The sequence below is a fragment of the Corvus cornix genome, chromosome 2 (assembly GCF_000738735.6).
Source record: "Corvus cornix cornix isolate S_Up_H32 chromosome 2, ASM73873v5, whole genome shotgun sequence".
NCBI classification, from domain to species: Eukaryota; Metazoa; Chordata; class Aves; order Passeriformes; family Corvidae; genus Corvus; species Corvus cornix.
This window is the reverse complement of record NC_046333.1, coordinates 150,558,425-150,576,653: the sequence shown is the minus strand read 5'-3', so window position 1 is coordinate 150,576,653 and position 18,229 is coordinate 150,558,425. Positions and strand designations below refer to the sequence as shown.

General features: G+C 42.3%; 1 protein-coding gene across 3 annotated transcripts in view; it reads left to right on the top strand.

The window, feature by feature from the left end:
• The first annotated feature begins 735 nt into the window (after positions 1-735).
• The window catches only part of AGO2 (argonaute RISC catalytic component 2), a 57,047-nt gene continuing 39,553 nt past the window's right edge, over positions 736-18,229 (top strand). For 2 of the 3 annotated variants that reach the window (XM_010404717.4, XM_010404716.4), the window contains exon 1: positions 737-909. In XM_010404717.4, coding sequence (XP_010403019.1) covers positions 879-909 — 31 coding nt within the window. In that variant the 5' untranslated portion in view covers positions 737-878. Of the gene's footprint in view, positions 910-18,229 lie in introns of all 3 variants that reach the window. The other variant, XM_039548582.1, reaches the window with a different exon arrangement.

Genomic DNA, 18,229 nt, shown 5'->3' with positions numbered 1-18,229 from the left:
CAAAAGTGGATGTGGTATGGAAGTGTGGGATCCATGAGGTAACCAAGCTGAGGTTTTCACAGCAACAGGAGGAATAAAAGAAGTTAAACAATCAAATCCAAATTTAATTAAAGATCCAGCAGTATATGTAATATATATATAATATATATAGATATAATTCCAGCATTCCTTTCAAACATGTAACAGGGAGAGGTAGCAGAGAGAGTGCTAGAGGCACACCGTCATTTCCCAAGGTCTCCCTGAAAGCTCCAGGATGACAGGACATAGTCTTAAACTGTGCCACGGGAGGTTTTTCCACAGCAAGGGTGACTAAACATTGGAATGGGCTGCCCAGGGTGGTGGTGGAGTCACCATCCCTGGAGGTGTTTAAGGAAAGACTGGACATGGCACTCCGTGCTCTGGTCTGGTTGACATGATGATGTCCGGTCACAGGTTGGACTCGATGATCTCCGAGAACTTTTCCAACCTGCCTGATTCTGTGACTCCGTGGTCAGAGCTCAGACGAGGCTGCAGGCGGGGAGCGGGGCCCCTCAGCTCGGCAGTGCTGCTGATCCTTCTCCGGCTGCCGCTTCCCGCCCGCCCGGGCCGGAGGGCGGAGCGCCCCTTCCCCGTGACCCCGCGGCTCCTCCTCCTCCTGCTCCCCTCCCCGCTCCTCAGTGCCGCCGAGGAACCTGGATTCCCGGCCGCCCTCCTCCTCCTCCTCCTCCCTCTTTATTTTCTTTTTTTTTTTTTTCCCTCCTCTCCCCTTTTCTTTTCCTCCCCCTCCCTTCCCCTCCCCTCCCCTTCTCCCGACAGCATAGCCGGGGCTCGGGCTCGTTCCCTCCCCCGTGCCCTCCCCTGGAGCCGCCGCCGCTGCCTCCGCCGCCGCACACGGAGACATGTACCCGGGAGCCCCCTCCGCCGGACCCGGTGAGGTTTCGCCCGGGTTTGTTTCCCTCCTCCGCTCCCCCTGGGGCGGTTTTCCCGGTCCGTGTCCGTGGGGAGCCCCGGGAGCGCCTCGCCCCCCCGGCTCAGGCCTGGCTGGAGCGGCGGCCGCGCTGGCCGGGGAAGGAAGGAGGGTCAGGGCGCCGCCGCCACCTCGGGCAGGGCCGCGTGTCCGGAGGCCCCTCTGAGGGGAGGGTCGCCTTCCCTGCCCGCTCCCCCCTCCCTCTGCCGAGCCCTGAGGCCGGCGCAGCTCCCGCTGCGGACCGGGGTCTCCATTTCCTCCCTCCCGGCTCCATCCTGGGATTCCCGGCTGGCCGCGTGTTCGTCAGCGGCCGCGCTGCTGTAGTTGTGCCGCGGAGGTGCCGGTGGAGCGTCCGCCTGTCGGGAGGGCTGGGAGAGGTGAGGGGCAGCGTTAGATATCCTCAGACTGTCGTGTGAGTAAATCTGGGAGCAGAGGAAAGGTGAACGTGCAGAGCAAGATTACCGACTCTATTAGAGACGTTTAATATTACTTTGGGGAAATACAGGTTAATACTGTGCGAGTTTGTGCAGTTCATATGAGACAATGTTTTTTCCTTTTTAGTGTTGGGCTGTTTCTGTGGTGAGAATTCTTATGTAGAAACAACAGTGTTCGGGTGACTAGCACCTAGTTTTCTTCTGGAAAAGTTCCAAAATAAATGGAACTTTATTTTATGCTACTATTCTGAAGGGTTTGGCATAAAATCTCTTTCCTTAGACGGATAATCTAGCAAGGAATAGTGTAGGGAAATACAGGACCTGTAACTGAGATGTCTTTTACTGCTTCTCTTACAGACGTTTCTGTAAAAGCATTAATGTCTTGGGATCCGCAGTTAGGTGCTGGCTTTTTTTTTTTTTTTTCCTTTTTTCTTTTTCCTCTGATTTGGTTCTCTTGAAGGGGAATAATCAAGAAGGACAATCAGGATGATTATTTTCCTCTTGAAATACAGCTCCTCTGTTTTTACTTTCTCACCAGGCTCTTCCTAGCACAGCAGAGAGACAGGTCTCTACAGCTCTGTGTGTCCAGACTGATGTTCAAGATTCTGTTTTCATATGTAACATCTTTTGCACATTTCAGTGCCAGTAACTGTGTAGTGCTATAGATGTAATCCTGTGGTGGCTTCTGGTGTCGGGTTCTCTTGCTCAGGCACAGGTACCCTTGGAGTTTGCAGGGGCTCATGGTGGCTCATGTCAGGCTGTTGCTGTGTTCACCTCCTGGTCATAGATCCTGTTCGAAATTGTGCTTAAAGAGACAGATAATTAAAAATATTACCAGCATATGGGCTGAGAGTAGTTTCATGTGTGGGAGTCTCTTTATCTTTATTTACTCTCTGTCCAATCCTACCACTTTCACTTGGAATGATTTCCCAGTTGGTGGCTGCTGTTTGCCATCAGAGGCCCATGTTCAGTGTGAAAGAATGTTTTCCCCTTCCTGGAACAACAACCTTTTAACCTCGGGCTCCTGACACTGCTGTACTTTCACCAAGTTCGAGGTGGCTGTGTGTTGTCATTGGTGCGTATCTCGGGCTTCTGCTGTTCTGCTGCCTCCAGCCAAGCTCATCTTGTGTCTTGTTTACTTCCGAGTTTATCAGTGTGGCTCAGCCCTTTCCCCCTGCGCGGCGCTGGGCAGTGGCCGTCTCTGTGCCGGCGTAGGAGCTGCGAGTTGTTCTCCACATGGTGATTGAGGCTCTGCTTCCTTCCTGTGAAATCATCCACGGAGAGCCTCAGCAGCACGGTGGCTTCTGGCAGCCCAGGCAGCTTCCTGCTCCATTCCACACACAAGGCAGGGCATCTTGGAGATTTTTATTATAGCGTGGCCGTTCCGTGAAGCAGCCTGGAAGCAGGACTGGACTGCTGAGTCCCCTTCCACATGCTAATCTGAAAACTACAAAACCACTGTATGTGAAATCCTGCTCGGAGGAGAGAGCAGAAACGTGGTTTACAAGCTGTTCACAGCCAGAGCTGCTGTGAACATACGAGAGCTGCAGCCTCTCCAGGTCTGTCAGCACATCCTTGACACCAAGGAAAGGCTCCATTCATCTCTGCTGTATCCGGATCCTGCCGCCGCTGCCCTCTCCGCACGCTGCTGATTCGCCCGAGCTGCTTTTGCTCTCCCAGCTCCTGTTGCCGAGCTGGGCTCTGCAGCCAAGCCCGTTCCGAGGGTGCCCCTGGTGCTGGCCTCCTGCCAGAGGAATCGCTCGATTTGCCACAGGGCTTGCTATTTTAGTCTTAAATCTTTTTCTGGAAACAGTATCAAGCAAGTTAGGAGGCCATATCTGATAGATTTCAAAAAGTTGCTGCTGAACGTGGAAAGTTTGTTCAAACATGATGTTATGTCAGGAGTGAGATGGGTTTTTTAAACGTGAAGGGGTTTTCATGAAATCACTGTTTCCTTAATTAGGAAAATAATGATCCCTTTTGCTTTCTCCCAAATACTGTCTGAATTCTTGACTTGGTGTCAAATTTGCTGTGACATTGTGTCCATACCCTTTTTATTTAGCTTCAAGAAATTGTGAAAAGTAAAAAATCTGAAAATCTGAGAGGGAATTTTTTAAAGAAAAATTTTGCTGCTGCTACTTTTTGGTGTACCTTTTCTTAGAAGGACAAAAAAATGTCAAAGTGGCATAATAAAAATACTGTCATTCAGTTAAAAGACTTGAGTAAAAGCTGCATAAACTTCTGAAACTTGCACTTCTAGGTCTTAATGTATTTATAAATTCTAAACTTTGCACACCACAGATTTCTCTTTTATTCTTTGAAAGATTATGTGGGTTTTCCTGATGCTGAAGGTCTTAATTTATTGTTGAAGCAGCAGTTGTCTGAAAAAGAATGTGAAGTTGATTATGGCTTTGCATGTGAAATACCACCTTTTTTTCTTGGTACAAGAAGCAACTTTATCAAATCAGCGGAACTGAAGTTATTTTCTTGTCATTTAGTTTTAAGTTACCCTTTTAAAATTGTGAATAGACTGTTGAAACTTTTAAGTCTCTTTTGGTTTTTCAGTGCATGTACTTGTTTTTACCTTCCATATATTTTCTTGAAGATTTTGGATGTTGGATGTTGTTTCTCTTTGGGAGTCTTCAGTCTCAAAATGTGGTGCAGGGAACTGTAGATGCTGAAAGGGCTGGCAGAGGGATTTTCCTATTTTTTACAGCTGCCTGTGGAAAGTCTCCTTTCTCACGATAACTAGCTGGGAAAACGGTTTGAGGTTTTGTAAACTATATTGCAGGTGCAAGCTGTTTGTGTCGTTGTTTTTCACACTGGGAAAAATATTTTGGAAATGGGTGTTATGCTGTTCAGCCAGTTGCTCTGGGAGGCGGATGGTCAAGCACCCCATGGCATTATGCTACTCTTGTGAACAAAGCTATATGAGCTGATTTATATAATTAAATATAGCCACTTCTGGCCTTTGAACCCGATCCTGGACTGTGTCGTTCCTGGTACAACAGCGACAGGGAAGGGTGTGCTCATGCCTTGACTGGGGTAGTAGAAATGGCAACGTCTTCATCTGGTGGAATTTAACTCCACCAGTGTCCTCTTAGCTTGTGTTTCAGTGGCAGCAAGAGCTCCCCTGTACCTCCTGCTAAAGGTCTGCCCTTCTCTTCTTAAAAAGGCTTTTTCTGTTCTTTTGGGGGTATGTGAACCTGGTTCTGAACTCTGCTGCTGGTATCACAGAGTCATCCAGTTTCTTTGGCTTATTTTGAGACAGTACATTAATGCTGAAACTCCTTGTAAGCTGCCACACATAGAAGAGGGAATGAGAACTTCATATACAGCCTCAGATCTCTTCCTTTTTGCATGAGGGATTTGCTAAAATTAAAATTGCGTTTGACAAAGTTACAGCCTACAAAACACAGCATGACTTTTTCAAATGTGTTATTGTCATGATCAATATATTTTCCTAAGGAAAGAAAAATTCTGTACCATTATGTTGTCTCTGTTGTCTTCAGGTGGCTTAAAGATGAGGTGGTTTGATGGAAAGATAATTGGTGGCATCAGATGTGTCACCAGACTTTCTCCTTTCCCTGGTGAGCTGAACTATCCTATTTGCTCTTGAAAAGTGAAACATCTTTTTTTGCAGTGATTCTCTTGCTGACTGTGCAATTATATGGGATTTTGTGTACTTACTCTTACTTCATCTTGAAGTTTTTCACTTTTGTGGAATTGTTGCGTGCTCGTACGTACTTAGTAGTGCATTGTAATGTGCAGAAGCAGTGCAGAGGAACACCCAAACCTTCCTGACTTCCAGGAAAGTTCTTTCTTCACAATTTGTACCCCTTCCTTCAGTGCTATCACCACCAGTCTGCCTCTCTTTCACAGAAGGGTGGGAAAGGCATATAAATGCTTTAACTCAATAAGAGGAGTTCTTCTACCCCTTAGAGCTGTATAGGAAGGCGAAATTTTTCCATTTCAGAAACCAGCCCTCCTGGCCTTCCAGAAATCACAGGGATCGAGCCGATGAACGCAGTAAACTTCTGCTAAATTGGCTTTGCAAATACAGATAGTTTTAACTAATTAGGGACTTTGCATGCCTTATGAAAGTCCTGTTCACGTTGGCTAAGCCTGTACTGACAACACCTTCACAGAACTTGTAAGGTCTGTCAAAATTTTGTTGTGTTTTGCTTCCCTTAGTTCATGTTTAAGCAAAATACTTGGTCCTATTTTTAGTGATGAAATTTCTAATACTCAGCCTACCAGAAATTGTTGCTAAATCTGAAAATGAAGAAAAGCCTCCACTATCTTATTTTTGGTAAGTTATGAACTGGAGGAAAAAAAAAAAGCTGGTGGAAAATGTTACGTAGTTTTAACTGTAGTGGCTGTGGGTAGGGATCTGTTCCATGCATTGTCCAATTAACTTGTTTTAGTATCTTGCATCCTTTCTGATGTGCTCACAAAGCAGCCCACTAGAATGTTAAAATACCTCTTATCCTATTGACTAGGGAAGCACAACACTTTGAATTCAGTGCAAGGGGATTTTTGGTTTGTTTGGTTTTTTTTCCCCTACATACATTGCAATACCCAAATTTGAGCTTAAAATTTTCATTATATGTTTTATACTGCAAAAACTGGGAAAAGCCAGACCTGAACAATATCAACCCCAGGTAGACTGCATTTGTGTAGTGTTTTACACCAGAGCTGTAATTTGTGAGTCCCTTTGGTAGCCTTTTCTAAGAAGTTGTGCTTTGAAGAGACTTTCTAGTATTGTCCAGGAAGTGGAGTTTTTTTAACTCCTTGAGACTGAGGTGATGCCTGTATTTTTATGTACTCAGGCCTGTTTTAAGTGGTGTCTTTTAGTCTGTTAACTGAGCACCACAGATTAGTGCAATTCATTTTAACCTTTCAGTTTCAATTGTTTTGCTTTTACTTTTCTCTTTTCAGAGTAAACTTGATTCTTTCAAATAAAAAGTTTTAGTGTGAGCATTATTTCATCTGTTTCTGTACTCTCTCTTTGCATTTCGTATTAAGCAAAATTACTTCTCCTAAATACCCTGCTTTATAGCTGTGCTGCAGCTGTGAAGCCACGTGGTACCTGCTGCCCAGGCTTTCTAGGAAGGAAAGGTTTTTTTGTTTTTTTTGGTTGTTTTTTTTTTTTTTACTGTATGACTTCACAAAAGTGGACACAGCCATGGTGGAAGCAAACCATTAATTGAGATGGGAAAGTACTGTGGATCCTGGCATAATCAAATCAGTCCAAAGCTTGCTTTTTCTTTTGAATTGGGTTCTCATTGAGCTGTCCACAGTGCTACCAAATTTTGTTACTATTTGGGTTGTGAAACAGATTTATTTTTTTAATCACAGGTGTGGCAAGAGTAATTTGTTCTCTCCTATTGTAATTTGTTTGTCCTGTCCTGTTGTGTTCTTTGTAGTGCTGCTCAGTTGTGTTCTGTCTTGTTGTATGTGAGTTTATTGCCACCTGCAGTGAAGTTGCTGGGGACCAGGTCTGAACATTAATAAGTCTGCAGTCATGCAAGTCTCTATCTTTGGGAGAAGCATTAAAATATTTAACTTGATGCAGAATAACTCCAGACATCTGTAGTTTGGGCTCTGCACTTTTTCCCAAAAGCTCTTCTAGCACAACCTGATTTAATTCCCTTGTACAAGCTACTTTATAATGAGAAGGTGGAGAATATTCTTAGCATTAACTCTTGCACCCATGTCAAGAGTTAAATCCCATAGCACATCATTCCATAAAATATGTTAAGTCTGAAGACTGTGTGTTTAAGCAGTACTTGAATTTTATGCCTCATTGTGTCACTTCCAACCTGGGTTGGGTGTGACAAGAGGGGATGCAGAGCAAAACTGAAGTTTTCATTTTTTTGAGAAATAAGCTAATCTCAGCATGTTGTCTCGGGAAGCTTGAAAAAACACTTCTGAAACTTAGGTGTATCAAGTGATATTTGTGATTTTATATATAGTCCAGGAAAAAAGTAACTCTTCGGTGGCCGCCGAGGAGCTGCAGTGGCAGTGTTGGACACTGTGGGTGGCTCTGTTTGAGCTGCTCATGTCAGAGGTCAGAGCATTGCAACTTTTTGTCTCCGTGATGCTTTTTTATGTTCCTAGTTTAGTCATGAAATTTACAAAAGCGCTTATTAATGTGAGAAAATAATGAAATTTAAATTTTAATTTAGTAGTAGGAAGTGTGTGTGGATGTGCTAATTTAGATTTTTTTAAAATAAGCCAATTTTAGAAGAATTCCCAAGAGGGGAGGTTTCACTGGCTTAGCTAGATCAATCAAAAAATTGTTTGAAGTTAAACCTGCCATGTAGATGAATAAAGTTTTAAAACATAATTATTACTGGGGCCTTCTTATATACCTTCTAAAACTTGTTTAGCAAGTGTTTGCTATTAAAGGACAGGAGTCTGTTCATACAGAGGGTGAATTCCTGTCTAAATGTTGCTGTGTTCTTCACTTTGATAATGAACTTATTTCATTGTCCTTTCATATGGCTTGTGGTTTGCACTGAATGCTCCCTTTCTACTGTTTTTTTTTTTGTTTTTTTTAAAATCAATTTCCTCTGTTGGTTGTACAGTCTTGCCCCATCATATTCCTCCATCATCTCTGAAATCCTCACAGAGGACAAGGCTTTGGGAGAGCAGGGGGTTTCTTGTTTGTGGTTTTTAACCACCAGTGAAACCTAAGGTTTCTCAAATTATACTAGTCAACTTCAGCTCTGCTGACTTACATACTTCTGTTGAAAAATCTACTGAGAGACATAGGTTTAAAAAGAAAACCCAAAAAACCACCAGCCCTGCAAACCACAAGCAAAACAAAAATAAAATAGAGAAGAAATCCAGGTTCATTTAGAAATGACAATGCAGAAGAATTAATTTCTCAGTGAACCAATGTGTTTCATTTTGGGAAGGCCTTCAGTGTTTAATGAGGGAGTGCTTAGGAATAACTTATAGGGATTCAGAATATTTGCATAAGGGTGTGTTGTTTAAAAAGTCAGAGCTTCTTTCAGAAGGAGGAAACTTCCCACCAGGGCAAGGAAATGAAGCTTTGTTGTCTGGGTCTCATTATGTGGTAAGAATACAGTAGTGGTGGGTTTTTTCCTAATTATTTGACTTGCAAATTGCCTTTAATGTCAAATTTCAGGGAGACCTCTCTGTAGCAAACTTGTATGTAACTTTTTTTACCTTTCATAGCTGAGTTTTAGTTTGTATCGAGTAATATGAGAACATCAGTTGCTTACGAGAAGCAGGTGGAGGAAAAAAACCCTGAGATGTAATAGGAAAAAAAATTCTGCTAGGGGAGTTCTGCTGCCAGCCTACGCTCTGTAATGTCTCAGTTATTCCACTATTAGGAACCTGCACTTTGCTCTCTTTGCAGTGATGCTGAAAACCACAGCCCTATCTCTGGAAACCACAGGAGATACTACTGGATGTTGAAGATGCTGCTACAGCTGCTTTCACTATCTAAAATGATAAAATAAAGCATAACCTCAGGTCTTAACTGGGAATTTTTCTATTCCGAAACTAAACCACGAGAATGTTCCTGTGTTTGTAGATTAATCTAGTGTGGGTATGAGAAAAGATTTTTTTTTTTTTTTCAAAGAAGACATGACTTCTTCTGAGTTACAGCTCTACAGTTGAATTTTTATATTAAAACGTTTTTAGGAATGAAGACAACTTAATTTTTAGTTTTAGATTTTACACAAAAACAGTGCCAGCCAAAATCTGTATGGGTATGAGATCTGATTGCAAAGGTAGAACACAAAACAGACCCATCCTAGCTTCTTGCTTTAATTAGCTGAGGACAAATCACTTCTGTGTTTCATTAAGTTGTGCACAATGCGAATCCCACAGGGAACTGGGATCTGGGGCCTCTGTGGCACCAGTTCCCAGCTGGTGAGGCACAGCACTTGGAAAACCATGCCAGTGGCCATGGAATAGAGCCTGAGCCATTAGAGCTCGTTCAGTTTAGTGGGGCTGGTGTGCATGTGGGCACTGTTGGCTCTGAAAGTGCAGGAGGCTGCAGGAGAGGCATGGGGTGTGATGGCCAGGGAGGGGAAAAGTACTGGGGGAGCAGCACTGCTGAGAACTCTGACTCTGGTTCAGGTGATTTAATCTATGCAGCGTCTGCTAGGAGGCTGTAATGCAGAGACCAGTCCTTTCTATTTCTAAGGAAGAAAAATAAAAATCTCTGAGAGCCTGAGATGTGGAGGTAATGGAGTGTCATGGTGAGCTGCACAGTTCTCACGGTGTTATGTGATGGCAGTTGGTGTGTGCAGAAGGTGTTGAAGTACCTAATGATGGGGCTGGAGCCGTGTAGCCCTTGCTGAGCTCAGCTCTGCACCTGGCAGCAGCTGGATTGACTGTGGCTCCTGGGGGCTGAATGAAAGTGCTTGTCTGTCTCACATTCACACCAAGTAGTGATGGAAACTTCAGTCTTGTGTGTTAAATTTTTTGGGAGGGTCAGTACTGATGCATAAAGAAGTCATGCTTTACCAGCCTTGTAGTGACTCAAAACAAAACAAAAATAAGTAAACACAGTGAAGGGTGGGTTAAGCTGTTTCCTACACACCTCTGCAGTTCCAAGTGTCAGATAGCACAAAAGGAGGGGGAGCCACATTTCTTTCCTAACCTAAATGTAAGCAAGGGGGTAAGGGAAGCATGATATGGGATAGTGAATTTGGAATTTCTGGTCTTACTTTCTTTAGGGGAGAAGCAGCCTGAAGGGAGCAATAGGTGCTAGTAGGTGGATTGGGTTTTTTTGTTCCCTTTTAAAAGATGTGTTTATTCACTTTGGGTCTTTCAAAATGGCAAAGAACAGAGATTGTATTGAATGGAGGCATTGCTCTTTATGAATGCAGAAAATACCATTATATTCTGTATTTCAAATTGTTAGGAAAGACATTTGGAATTAGATCAACATCATTTTCTGAAGCATGGAAAAGGGAATGAATCATGATGGTCAAGTGTGATAAATAGCGCTAAGAATGTTCTCCATTTCCCCCTTCATTGAGTAGAGGTTTGTCTGAAGATGGAGTTTTTTTGTACTTTGAATTCACATTTAACTTCAGACTAGGCTGCTGACTTGTGGGTAAGCTGTAAGCATCCCTCCATTGTTTGGATGAGGCTTGCTATTTGGATGACTTAGTTCAAAATGCAGCTTGTAATTAAAAGCATTTCTCTGTGGCCCTTAAGGGTTGTGGTAGGACTTGGTAAAACTCCACGTGCAGGGATGGGTTTAGGCACCTGGTTTGTGAGCAGTGAGGATGGAAGTTCTGCACTTGGGTGCTCTGGTGGTGCTCTGCCACTGCTCACCCCACTTGTAGGTGTGGAGAAGCAGCTTATTATTCAAAAATCTGGAGGCTGACTTTGAAGGTCAAGGCTGCAAGAAGAATGTGGGAGGAAAGCAAAGTACTAACACTTGGTGTCTTTTGCTAGTTGACATTGTCCAGAAGCAGCTTGTGGGCTGGAAAGAACCATTCTTAGTTTCTTTCCTGCTGCTTTCTGCTGGAGCCTTGATCTCTTCCTCTTCAGTTCTTTTGTTCTTACATATTCTTCTTTGAAATGTGTTCCTGACTTAAAAGCAAGCTGGATTGATGTCTTGCTTCTCCCTTTGATCTGTGACTGCAGCTCACCGTTGGTGTGTGGGAGCGATTCTGGTCTCAGTGGATCACATCCCTTGCACCGTAAGAGATTGTGTCTGTGTTTTACAGAGGTCAGAAAGGAATCAGGGTAACCAAGGGAGCTGTAGATCTGTAACTGCTTTTTTATTCCAGACGAAATCATCATAGAATGGGTTGGGTTGGACCTCTAAAGATAATCCTGTCCAACCTGCCTGCTGTGGGCAGGGACATCTTTCAGTAGGTAAAAAGGTTGGCTTCAGAGTTAATCTTGCTTGAATTCTTTCACAGGAAGTGAAAATTAATCAATAAAATTATGTCTGAAGTAGTCTACTGACCATAATGAGATTACAGTTAACGAAGGCAGTGCTGTTTCTCTAATGCTTTTACTCTTTGTTAAGGTATTTCATTTCATACTACAGCACTAAGAAATTGGAAGCAATCTGGCAGAGTAGCATCAAACATCTCAGTAGTCATGCAAGGAATTTAAAATATGAACAATTATGAGGACAACTCCTTCATTTTTGGTCATCAGTATTAAGCCAACCCTTTTTCTTGTGGCCCACCTTGGCATATGCGATGTGCTGTGGTTAGAAAGTGTGGTAGCTGCTCACTGAGAGAACCTTTAGAGAGGGGTTTCGTCAAAAATGATAACTGAAAATCTCATTACATCGTCTCCTCTGCTGTCCTTGTGATTTGTTGAATTCTTGGAGATTAACAGACAAGTCTGTAAAATTTTTTTATTGTGCATTATCTAATCAAGAATGTTATAGCTTGACTGTAGAGCTGCTGGTTTCCATGCTCTAAAACATCCTTAATGAGCAGCAGACAGACTTACAGGTTCCATATAGATTCCTCTGCCCCCAAAATATCAAGGGACTATGAGCTGCAGCTTTGGGTTTCCCTTATCTCATAGAAAACACTGCCAGCCTCTCTCCTATCGTTCCCTAACGGATCTTAACAGAAAGCCAGAAGTTAAACTTCTTTGTAAAACCCAGACTGTCAGAAAACTTGAAGACAGCCCCAAGTTTTTCTTTAGTTGAGTCCTAAAAAGAAAAGGCTGAACTCAGTGTATTTTGTTTTCTTGCTCTGACTATATATGTGTAACTAAAATACATAAACACTCTGCGCAGATCCTGTCAAGGATCTGTGCTGGGTGTTTTCCATGTTCTTTCTGAATGCCCTCTATTACTGGTAGTTGAATAACTATTTGTGGAAGTCCTGTTTCCCCTGGTGTGGGCTGTCCACTCTCCAAGTCTCCCTTTCTCCCAGTTCAAAGAGCACTTCCAGAAGTGGATATGATCCTTTTGCAGGCCCTGTGACAGGGCACCGAGGCAGCAGGAGGAAGGAGCACATAGCACACACCAGGAGAGGTGAAGGGAATCAGGTGTGTTCAGCCTTAGGAGAAGGAGGGTAAAGGATGATCTTCCAGCTTCTCCCACTGGCTAAGGGGAACCTTTGGAGCAGATGGAGCCAGACTTGTGTCAGGTGCACCAAGAACAGAGCAGAAGCTGGAGCACAGGAAACTTCACTTGAGTAGAAGACAAGTTTATTTTACCATGGGGGTGGAACAAGTTGTAAGATGTGTTGTGGAAACTCTGTCCTTTAAGATACTCAAAACTTGACAGGTCAGCCGGGTACCTTCCCACCTATGTTGCTCTGTGTTCATGATCTTCTGCTCCTCTGCAGCAGCTGCTGGAGGCCGTTCCTTTACCAGTCTTGGTTCTTCTTTGGTCATGATGAACACATTCGTCATTTTATTTATTTCCTGCAGTTCTGGAGGCAAAATAGCTGCTCAGTAGTTGAGGACAAGTTATTAAATCCCTTTTTTTGCCCAAGGAGTGATGTATCCTCTCTGGATCTGTGTGATGGCCTCTGTGACTGACCTCGAGGCAGCAATGAATGTGCACAGTGTTTGTACCTGAAATCACCTGTAGCGATGATCTGAGAGAGCAGCCCCATCATCTGATATTGGAAACCTTAACCCAAAGTGATGCTTTCAAATAAGGCTTCCTTCACCTTAGTTTCATTTAGAGACTGTATTTTTAGAAAAATGGTTTTAGAGAGTCTTCCCCTTGGCAAACTTAGATTTCATGAGCCCAATGCTAAAACCTACGGAGAGTTGTGAAAACATCACTTGATTATTAAATATGCGTTAGGACTTGCCACACAAGGAAACTTATTGATATAATTGCGCTGGTATAATTATGCTCAGATGATTTCCTGTGTCGACAAGCCCTTCCATGCAACTCGTTTGGCCCCTTCTTATTTAGTAACTCATTAGGCCTCTGACTGCACATTAAAATTGCATAATTCTGTGCTAAAAAATCTCCAATGTGCAAGTTTAATGCTGACTGGCAGCACTTCCAGCATGCTGAGCAGGCCAGCAGTTAAGCTTTAAAGAATGGTGAAGGACAAAAGAAATGCAGGCTCCAAATCTGGGAAATGGTTATGGAGCACATGGTCCTGAAAAACCATCATTACATAATGGTGTGAATTTTGGAGTAGAAACTCATCGAAGTGTGTGGCTCATTCACACCTTTTATAGACGAGGAGTGTCTTGGCCTGCTCACTCCCTGAGTCACTCTTATCTCTGATTTTGATCCTCAGTAATGTGCAGGAGTAAGAGCAGCCAGCCTTGTGTTTTTTGCAATAGTTTTCAATTTGCAAAAATTATTTTTACTAACACAGTATTTCTGTGATTGTCCAGGTTTCCTCTACCTTCACCTTTCTTCCCCTATCTTTTGACAGAGTAATTTTGCTTGATTGTTAATTTTATTTAATAAAACTGCCGCAAGACTGTTATTTTTCTGATACTTTTCTTTTCCAGCTTTTTTTTTTTTTTTTTTTTTTTTTTTGGTAGAAATTGCTGCTTTTAAGATTGATAGCTATGAACATTTAGTTTATGTAAATGGGATGAATTATAATAGGAAGTCTGGATTCTTTCCTGGTAAAAGTAAGCCTAAAGACAGCATACAGGCACCTCATTATTCCACACCCAGCTCACCTTAATTCACACCTTGAAAATGGGGCTCTTGATGGTCTCAATCATCATATCAAGGCTGAAATGTTCTCATTATTCATTTTATCATCTGGCAAATGAGTAAGGAGCTTCCAATACTTATCACATGGATGCTCCAGTTTAGTAGTCTTTCATCTTTTTTCTAATCCCTTCTTTCCTTGACAGCACTTTAAAAGTAAAATCTAGGAATGCATGTAAATTTTCCAGTGCTTTGAAATACTGTCTCCAGAAGCAGCATCTGTGTTCATGAAGGTGTCTCTGCATGAATTTTGGCTGGGTTCCTTGGGTAGGGCATCACTTCCAGCTGAGATGTCCAGTGATATCCTCTCTAACACATCTCACCAGGCTGCAAAAGCTTCCTAGTAGGAACCTTGGCACTAAGGAAAATATTCCTGTATTGAAACAGCTTCTGTCATGTTTAAAAGTGAGTGATGGGAATTCTACAGGGAGTGTTTGAACAGGGAGATGGGGCAGCTGAATCACTTTGAATCCAGCAATTGTGCCTCATGATCAAAGCTGAAAGCTTCTATCGTGTTTTGATAGAAGGTCAAGCCTTATTTCTCTGTTCTTTCAGAACCAAATTCAGTATTTTGTGATTCTACCCTTCACAGCTGCTTGCTGTAGTAAGTTCTACATAAGATAATTTGATTTTGCATTCTTAATTTGAGGCAGTAGTCCAAAAAGTGAATTCAGCTCAGTGGTTGCAATATTTAGTTCTTTTCCCCTGAAGTTTGGTTCCCACCCCTCAGCGCTGTAGTTGACACATACGTGTCTGTTTTAGGCAGCAGAAATGTAGGTTGAGCGCTTATCGGGTCACTGCTGCTGTTTAATAAACACTACTTATCTCCTTGAAGCAACACCCTGCCCTAAATAAGTTTTGCCTTGGGAGTTGAGCCAGAAATAGCTTTCCCCCCCTTTTTTTTCCTTTAATTGGATCATAAAACCCAAATAATTGAAAAAACTGTTTAAAATTAAAATAGAGGGTGGCAGTGGTCCTGCTTTCTGGACAGCTTGGTGCTTTTTTATCTCTGTGAGTCATGCAGGTTATAAAACTGCGTTCACATCTTTACCCAGGAGTCTGTGCTTCTTTCAGCATTTCTTATTCTCAAAAATGTGGCTGAACCTTCACTTTTATTCACTGTCACTGAAACTCCAGTGGAGGAATGTAGTGGTGTTATTGAGCAATATGTGTTCATGTTGATCCCTGAACACTTACAGATATGGCTTTGTTACACCCCTGTAAAGCAGTAAACAATCCCATTTTAAAACAGGAGGAGGATGTATTGCTTAATTACAAAATTACTTAATTTGGCAGCATAAATAGCTTGGGGATGTGTGTCCCCTTCCCTCATGCTTGTCTTTGTACTTCCAATTTTTAAGTTTAAATTTTTTGTAGTTTTGAAAATCAGTCATTACCAAATCTGGCACTGAAAAGGAAGGGCAGTGGAATTAGGATGTGGCAGTAATACAGAAATTTAGAAGGCATAAAAATCATCAGGAAAGAGAAGGGAAATCAATATATTGATAACACTTGGCCAGGTAATAGTGGTAAGGCAATGTGTGGAATGCAGAGTGTGGATAAGAAGAAATGGAAATGTTAAAATACAGGAGCCTGGGCAGAAAATTAAAATGTTTTCTAATGGCAATCATGGAAATACACAAAAATCACAGAATAAAGTTAATGACTAGGACATAATTTTCATGGGAACATTGCTTTACGGAAAGATGGAAATAAAAATGTGTGCAGTGGTGATCTGTGAAGGATTCGGCAACAGAGTGACTGAAAACATATGTGGGAGACACATTATTTTAAAATTTTTTTGAGGGGGAAAAGTGATGGCAAACAGGATTCTGGAGGAGTAGAGGTGGCTGCTTTGTGCACATCCTCCTGATAAGATTTGGAGGTGGATCGCAGCAACCTTTGGTGTATTGCAAGTACAAATATTTGTGGGAGTATTTTTTCTGTTACTTCCCAGCTATAGTGATAATGCCATAAATAACTTTGTTAGGTGTCCTATCTACAGCAGAGGATTCTTTCCACCTAATGGCACAGACAGTGTGAATTTGTCACACCAGACAGGGGGATATGGTGACTGCAGGGCCACCTGATCGAGTTAATCACCATCAGAAAAATGTGAAGTAAGCAGAGGGCCTGGAAGTGTTTGGAAGAGATGAAAATTGATGTCTTAGAAGTCAATATGTGTAGGAATTTAGAAAAAAAAAAACCTAAAGGTTGAGCAGAATCAGTGAGCTGGGTGTTCTGTCTTCCTTCAGGTTTGGAGGTGGATAAGGTCAGATGCAGAGGCAGATGGGCTGCTTGTGGCAAGACTGGGTTACAGTTAAGAGCTAAGGTGATACTTGGCTCCATTTTTCAGGGTAGCTGTTGACACTGCAAAAGCAATGTGGATGAATAATACTCAAATGAAAATTGCTGTATTGCCATTGAAGGCAAAACTGAAGTACTGAAACATGAAGTTTTATGTCATGGAAATGCAGATCTTCAGCAAGAAGTGACTTTAATGTGTTGATTGAGTTAGTGCTGGAGAACCAGAGTCTTTAATGGCAATGTTTCTAAAAGGGAGGGAAAGAAGGAAATTGGATTTCAGTAGCTTGAATTAAAAGGGTGAATGCCTCAGAATATGTTTGGGAGACAAGATCAGAAACAAGATTTTCAAAAAATAGTAACAAAACCGTCTATAGTTTTCCCACTGTCAAATCGGATTAAGTATTTGGTGCATGGGGAAATAGGTGCTGACAGTTAGTAGGGTGGTAAAAATAAGGAGATACTCATGAGTGGAAAACTGGGCAGTGTTGAGGGGTAAAGTGGGGAATTGATGCTATTAATGTCGGGAATGGCCTTACTATTTCATTAGCAAACATTGCATAAATTTTAGGAATAAGTACATGAAAATTCATCAAGAGGTATAGGAGGCATTGTCAGGAAAAGGAGAATCTGAGCATCATTGAGAAAGAAGCAGGGTAATAGATATGGATTAGAAAAGTACGTATATTAAAGACAATGTAGCTGGGAGTTAATAGGGAGCTGGGGGATGATCATCAGCAACTGAAATGGGTGCACATGCACTGAGTGGTCGCTGGATGACCTTTACAAGGCAGTGGTACAGCAGGCAAAAGCAGTTTAGGGCTCCTTAATCTGCCTTTTCCAGTTGAGAGGTGGAAGCAGCAGTGTGATTATCACTTAGTCTTCTCCAGGAAAGGTGAGCTCAAAATGCACTGGCTTGAAAAATGACTGGAAGGATGAGAATGATGAAGCCTGATTTATGAGCAGGGACTAACAGAAGGACTATAGCCTAGAATTTAGTATTAAATGGGAATTTGGTTTGAATCTGAAAGTACAGTGAGGAGTACTCAAGATGAAGGCCAGTGAATATAACCTACCAATAAATTAAAATGGAAGGATGTTTTCTGAGCATTAGAGCATCACAGTTCTGGAACAGCTTTCCAGTAGAGAAATCCAGAGTGGAAAAGTGGTGACAGATGTGTTAATGAAGGCATGTGAGTTGTTTTTGATGCTAGCAGAGAACTGAATTTGATAATCCAGGAAACCACACCTGGATTCTTACATAAGTAATGAGAAACCTCCTGGGTTATTTCACATGTGAAGAGTTTGCTGCAAGTTCTTATTGCTCCAGAGCACAGAACATCTGAGCACTGAGGCTGCAGGAGTTTTGAATACTCATATTGGTACCTTATGCACTTCTCTGTGGATTTTTAGTGAACTTTCCTGGATTGAAACAACAGCAAGCAGCCATTGTGCTTCTGCTTCATGTTGTCTGAGCAACAGCTGATGTTTGAGCTCAAGAATTGAGCACAGCAGCAGTAGAGTATTTGCTCTGTTTTCTGTGTGAAGGAAGCAGTAGGATATAGTTTAGTTCTAATACAGGCTTTTGCAGAGAGCTGCAGCACAGAGGAACGTGGTGGAAACTCCATTTTACAGGTGTTTGCTCGAATAAATGTGGCTAGGTCTGTTTTGAAATGAAGATTCTTCCCTGCAAGGAAAATCTTGTTTCTTGCTTCCCTGCTTGGCCTGTGAAATTCCTACCCAGCTGACTTGTGGTATAGGAAAATGCAACTGATTCTAAGATTGTTTTCAGTAATTGAGTCTAGGAAATACAACAAATGGTGAACCAGCATGAGAAAGAAAGAGGAAAAAAGGGATTCATGGTCTCCT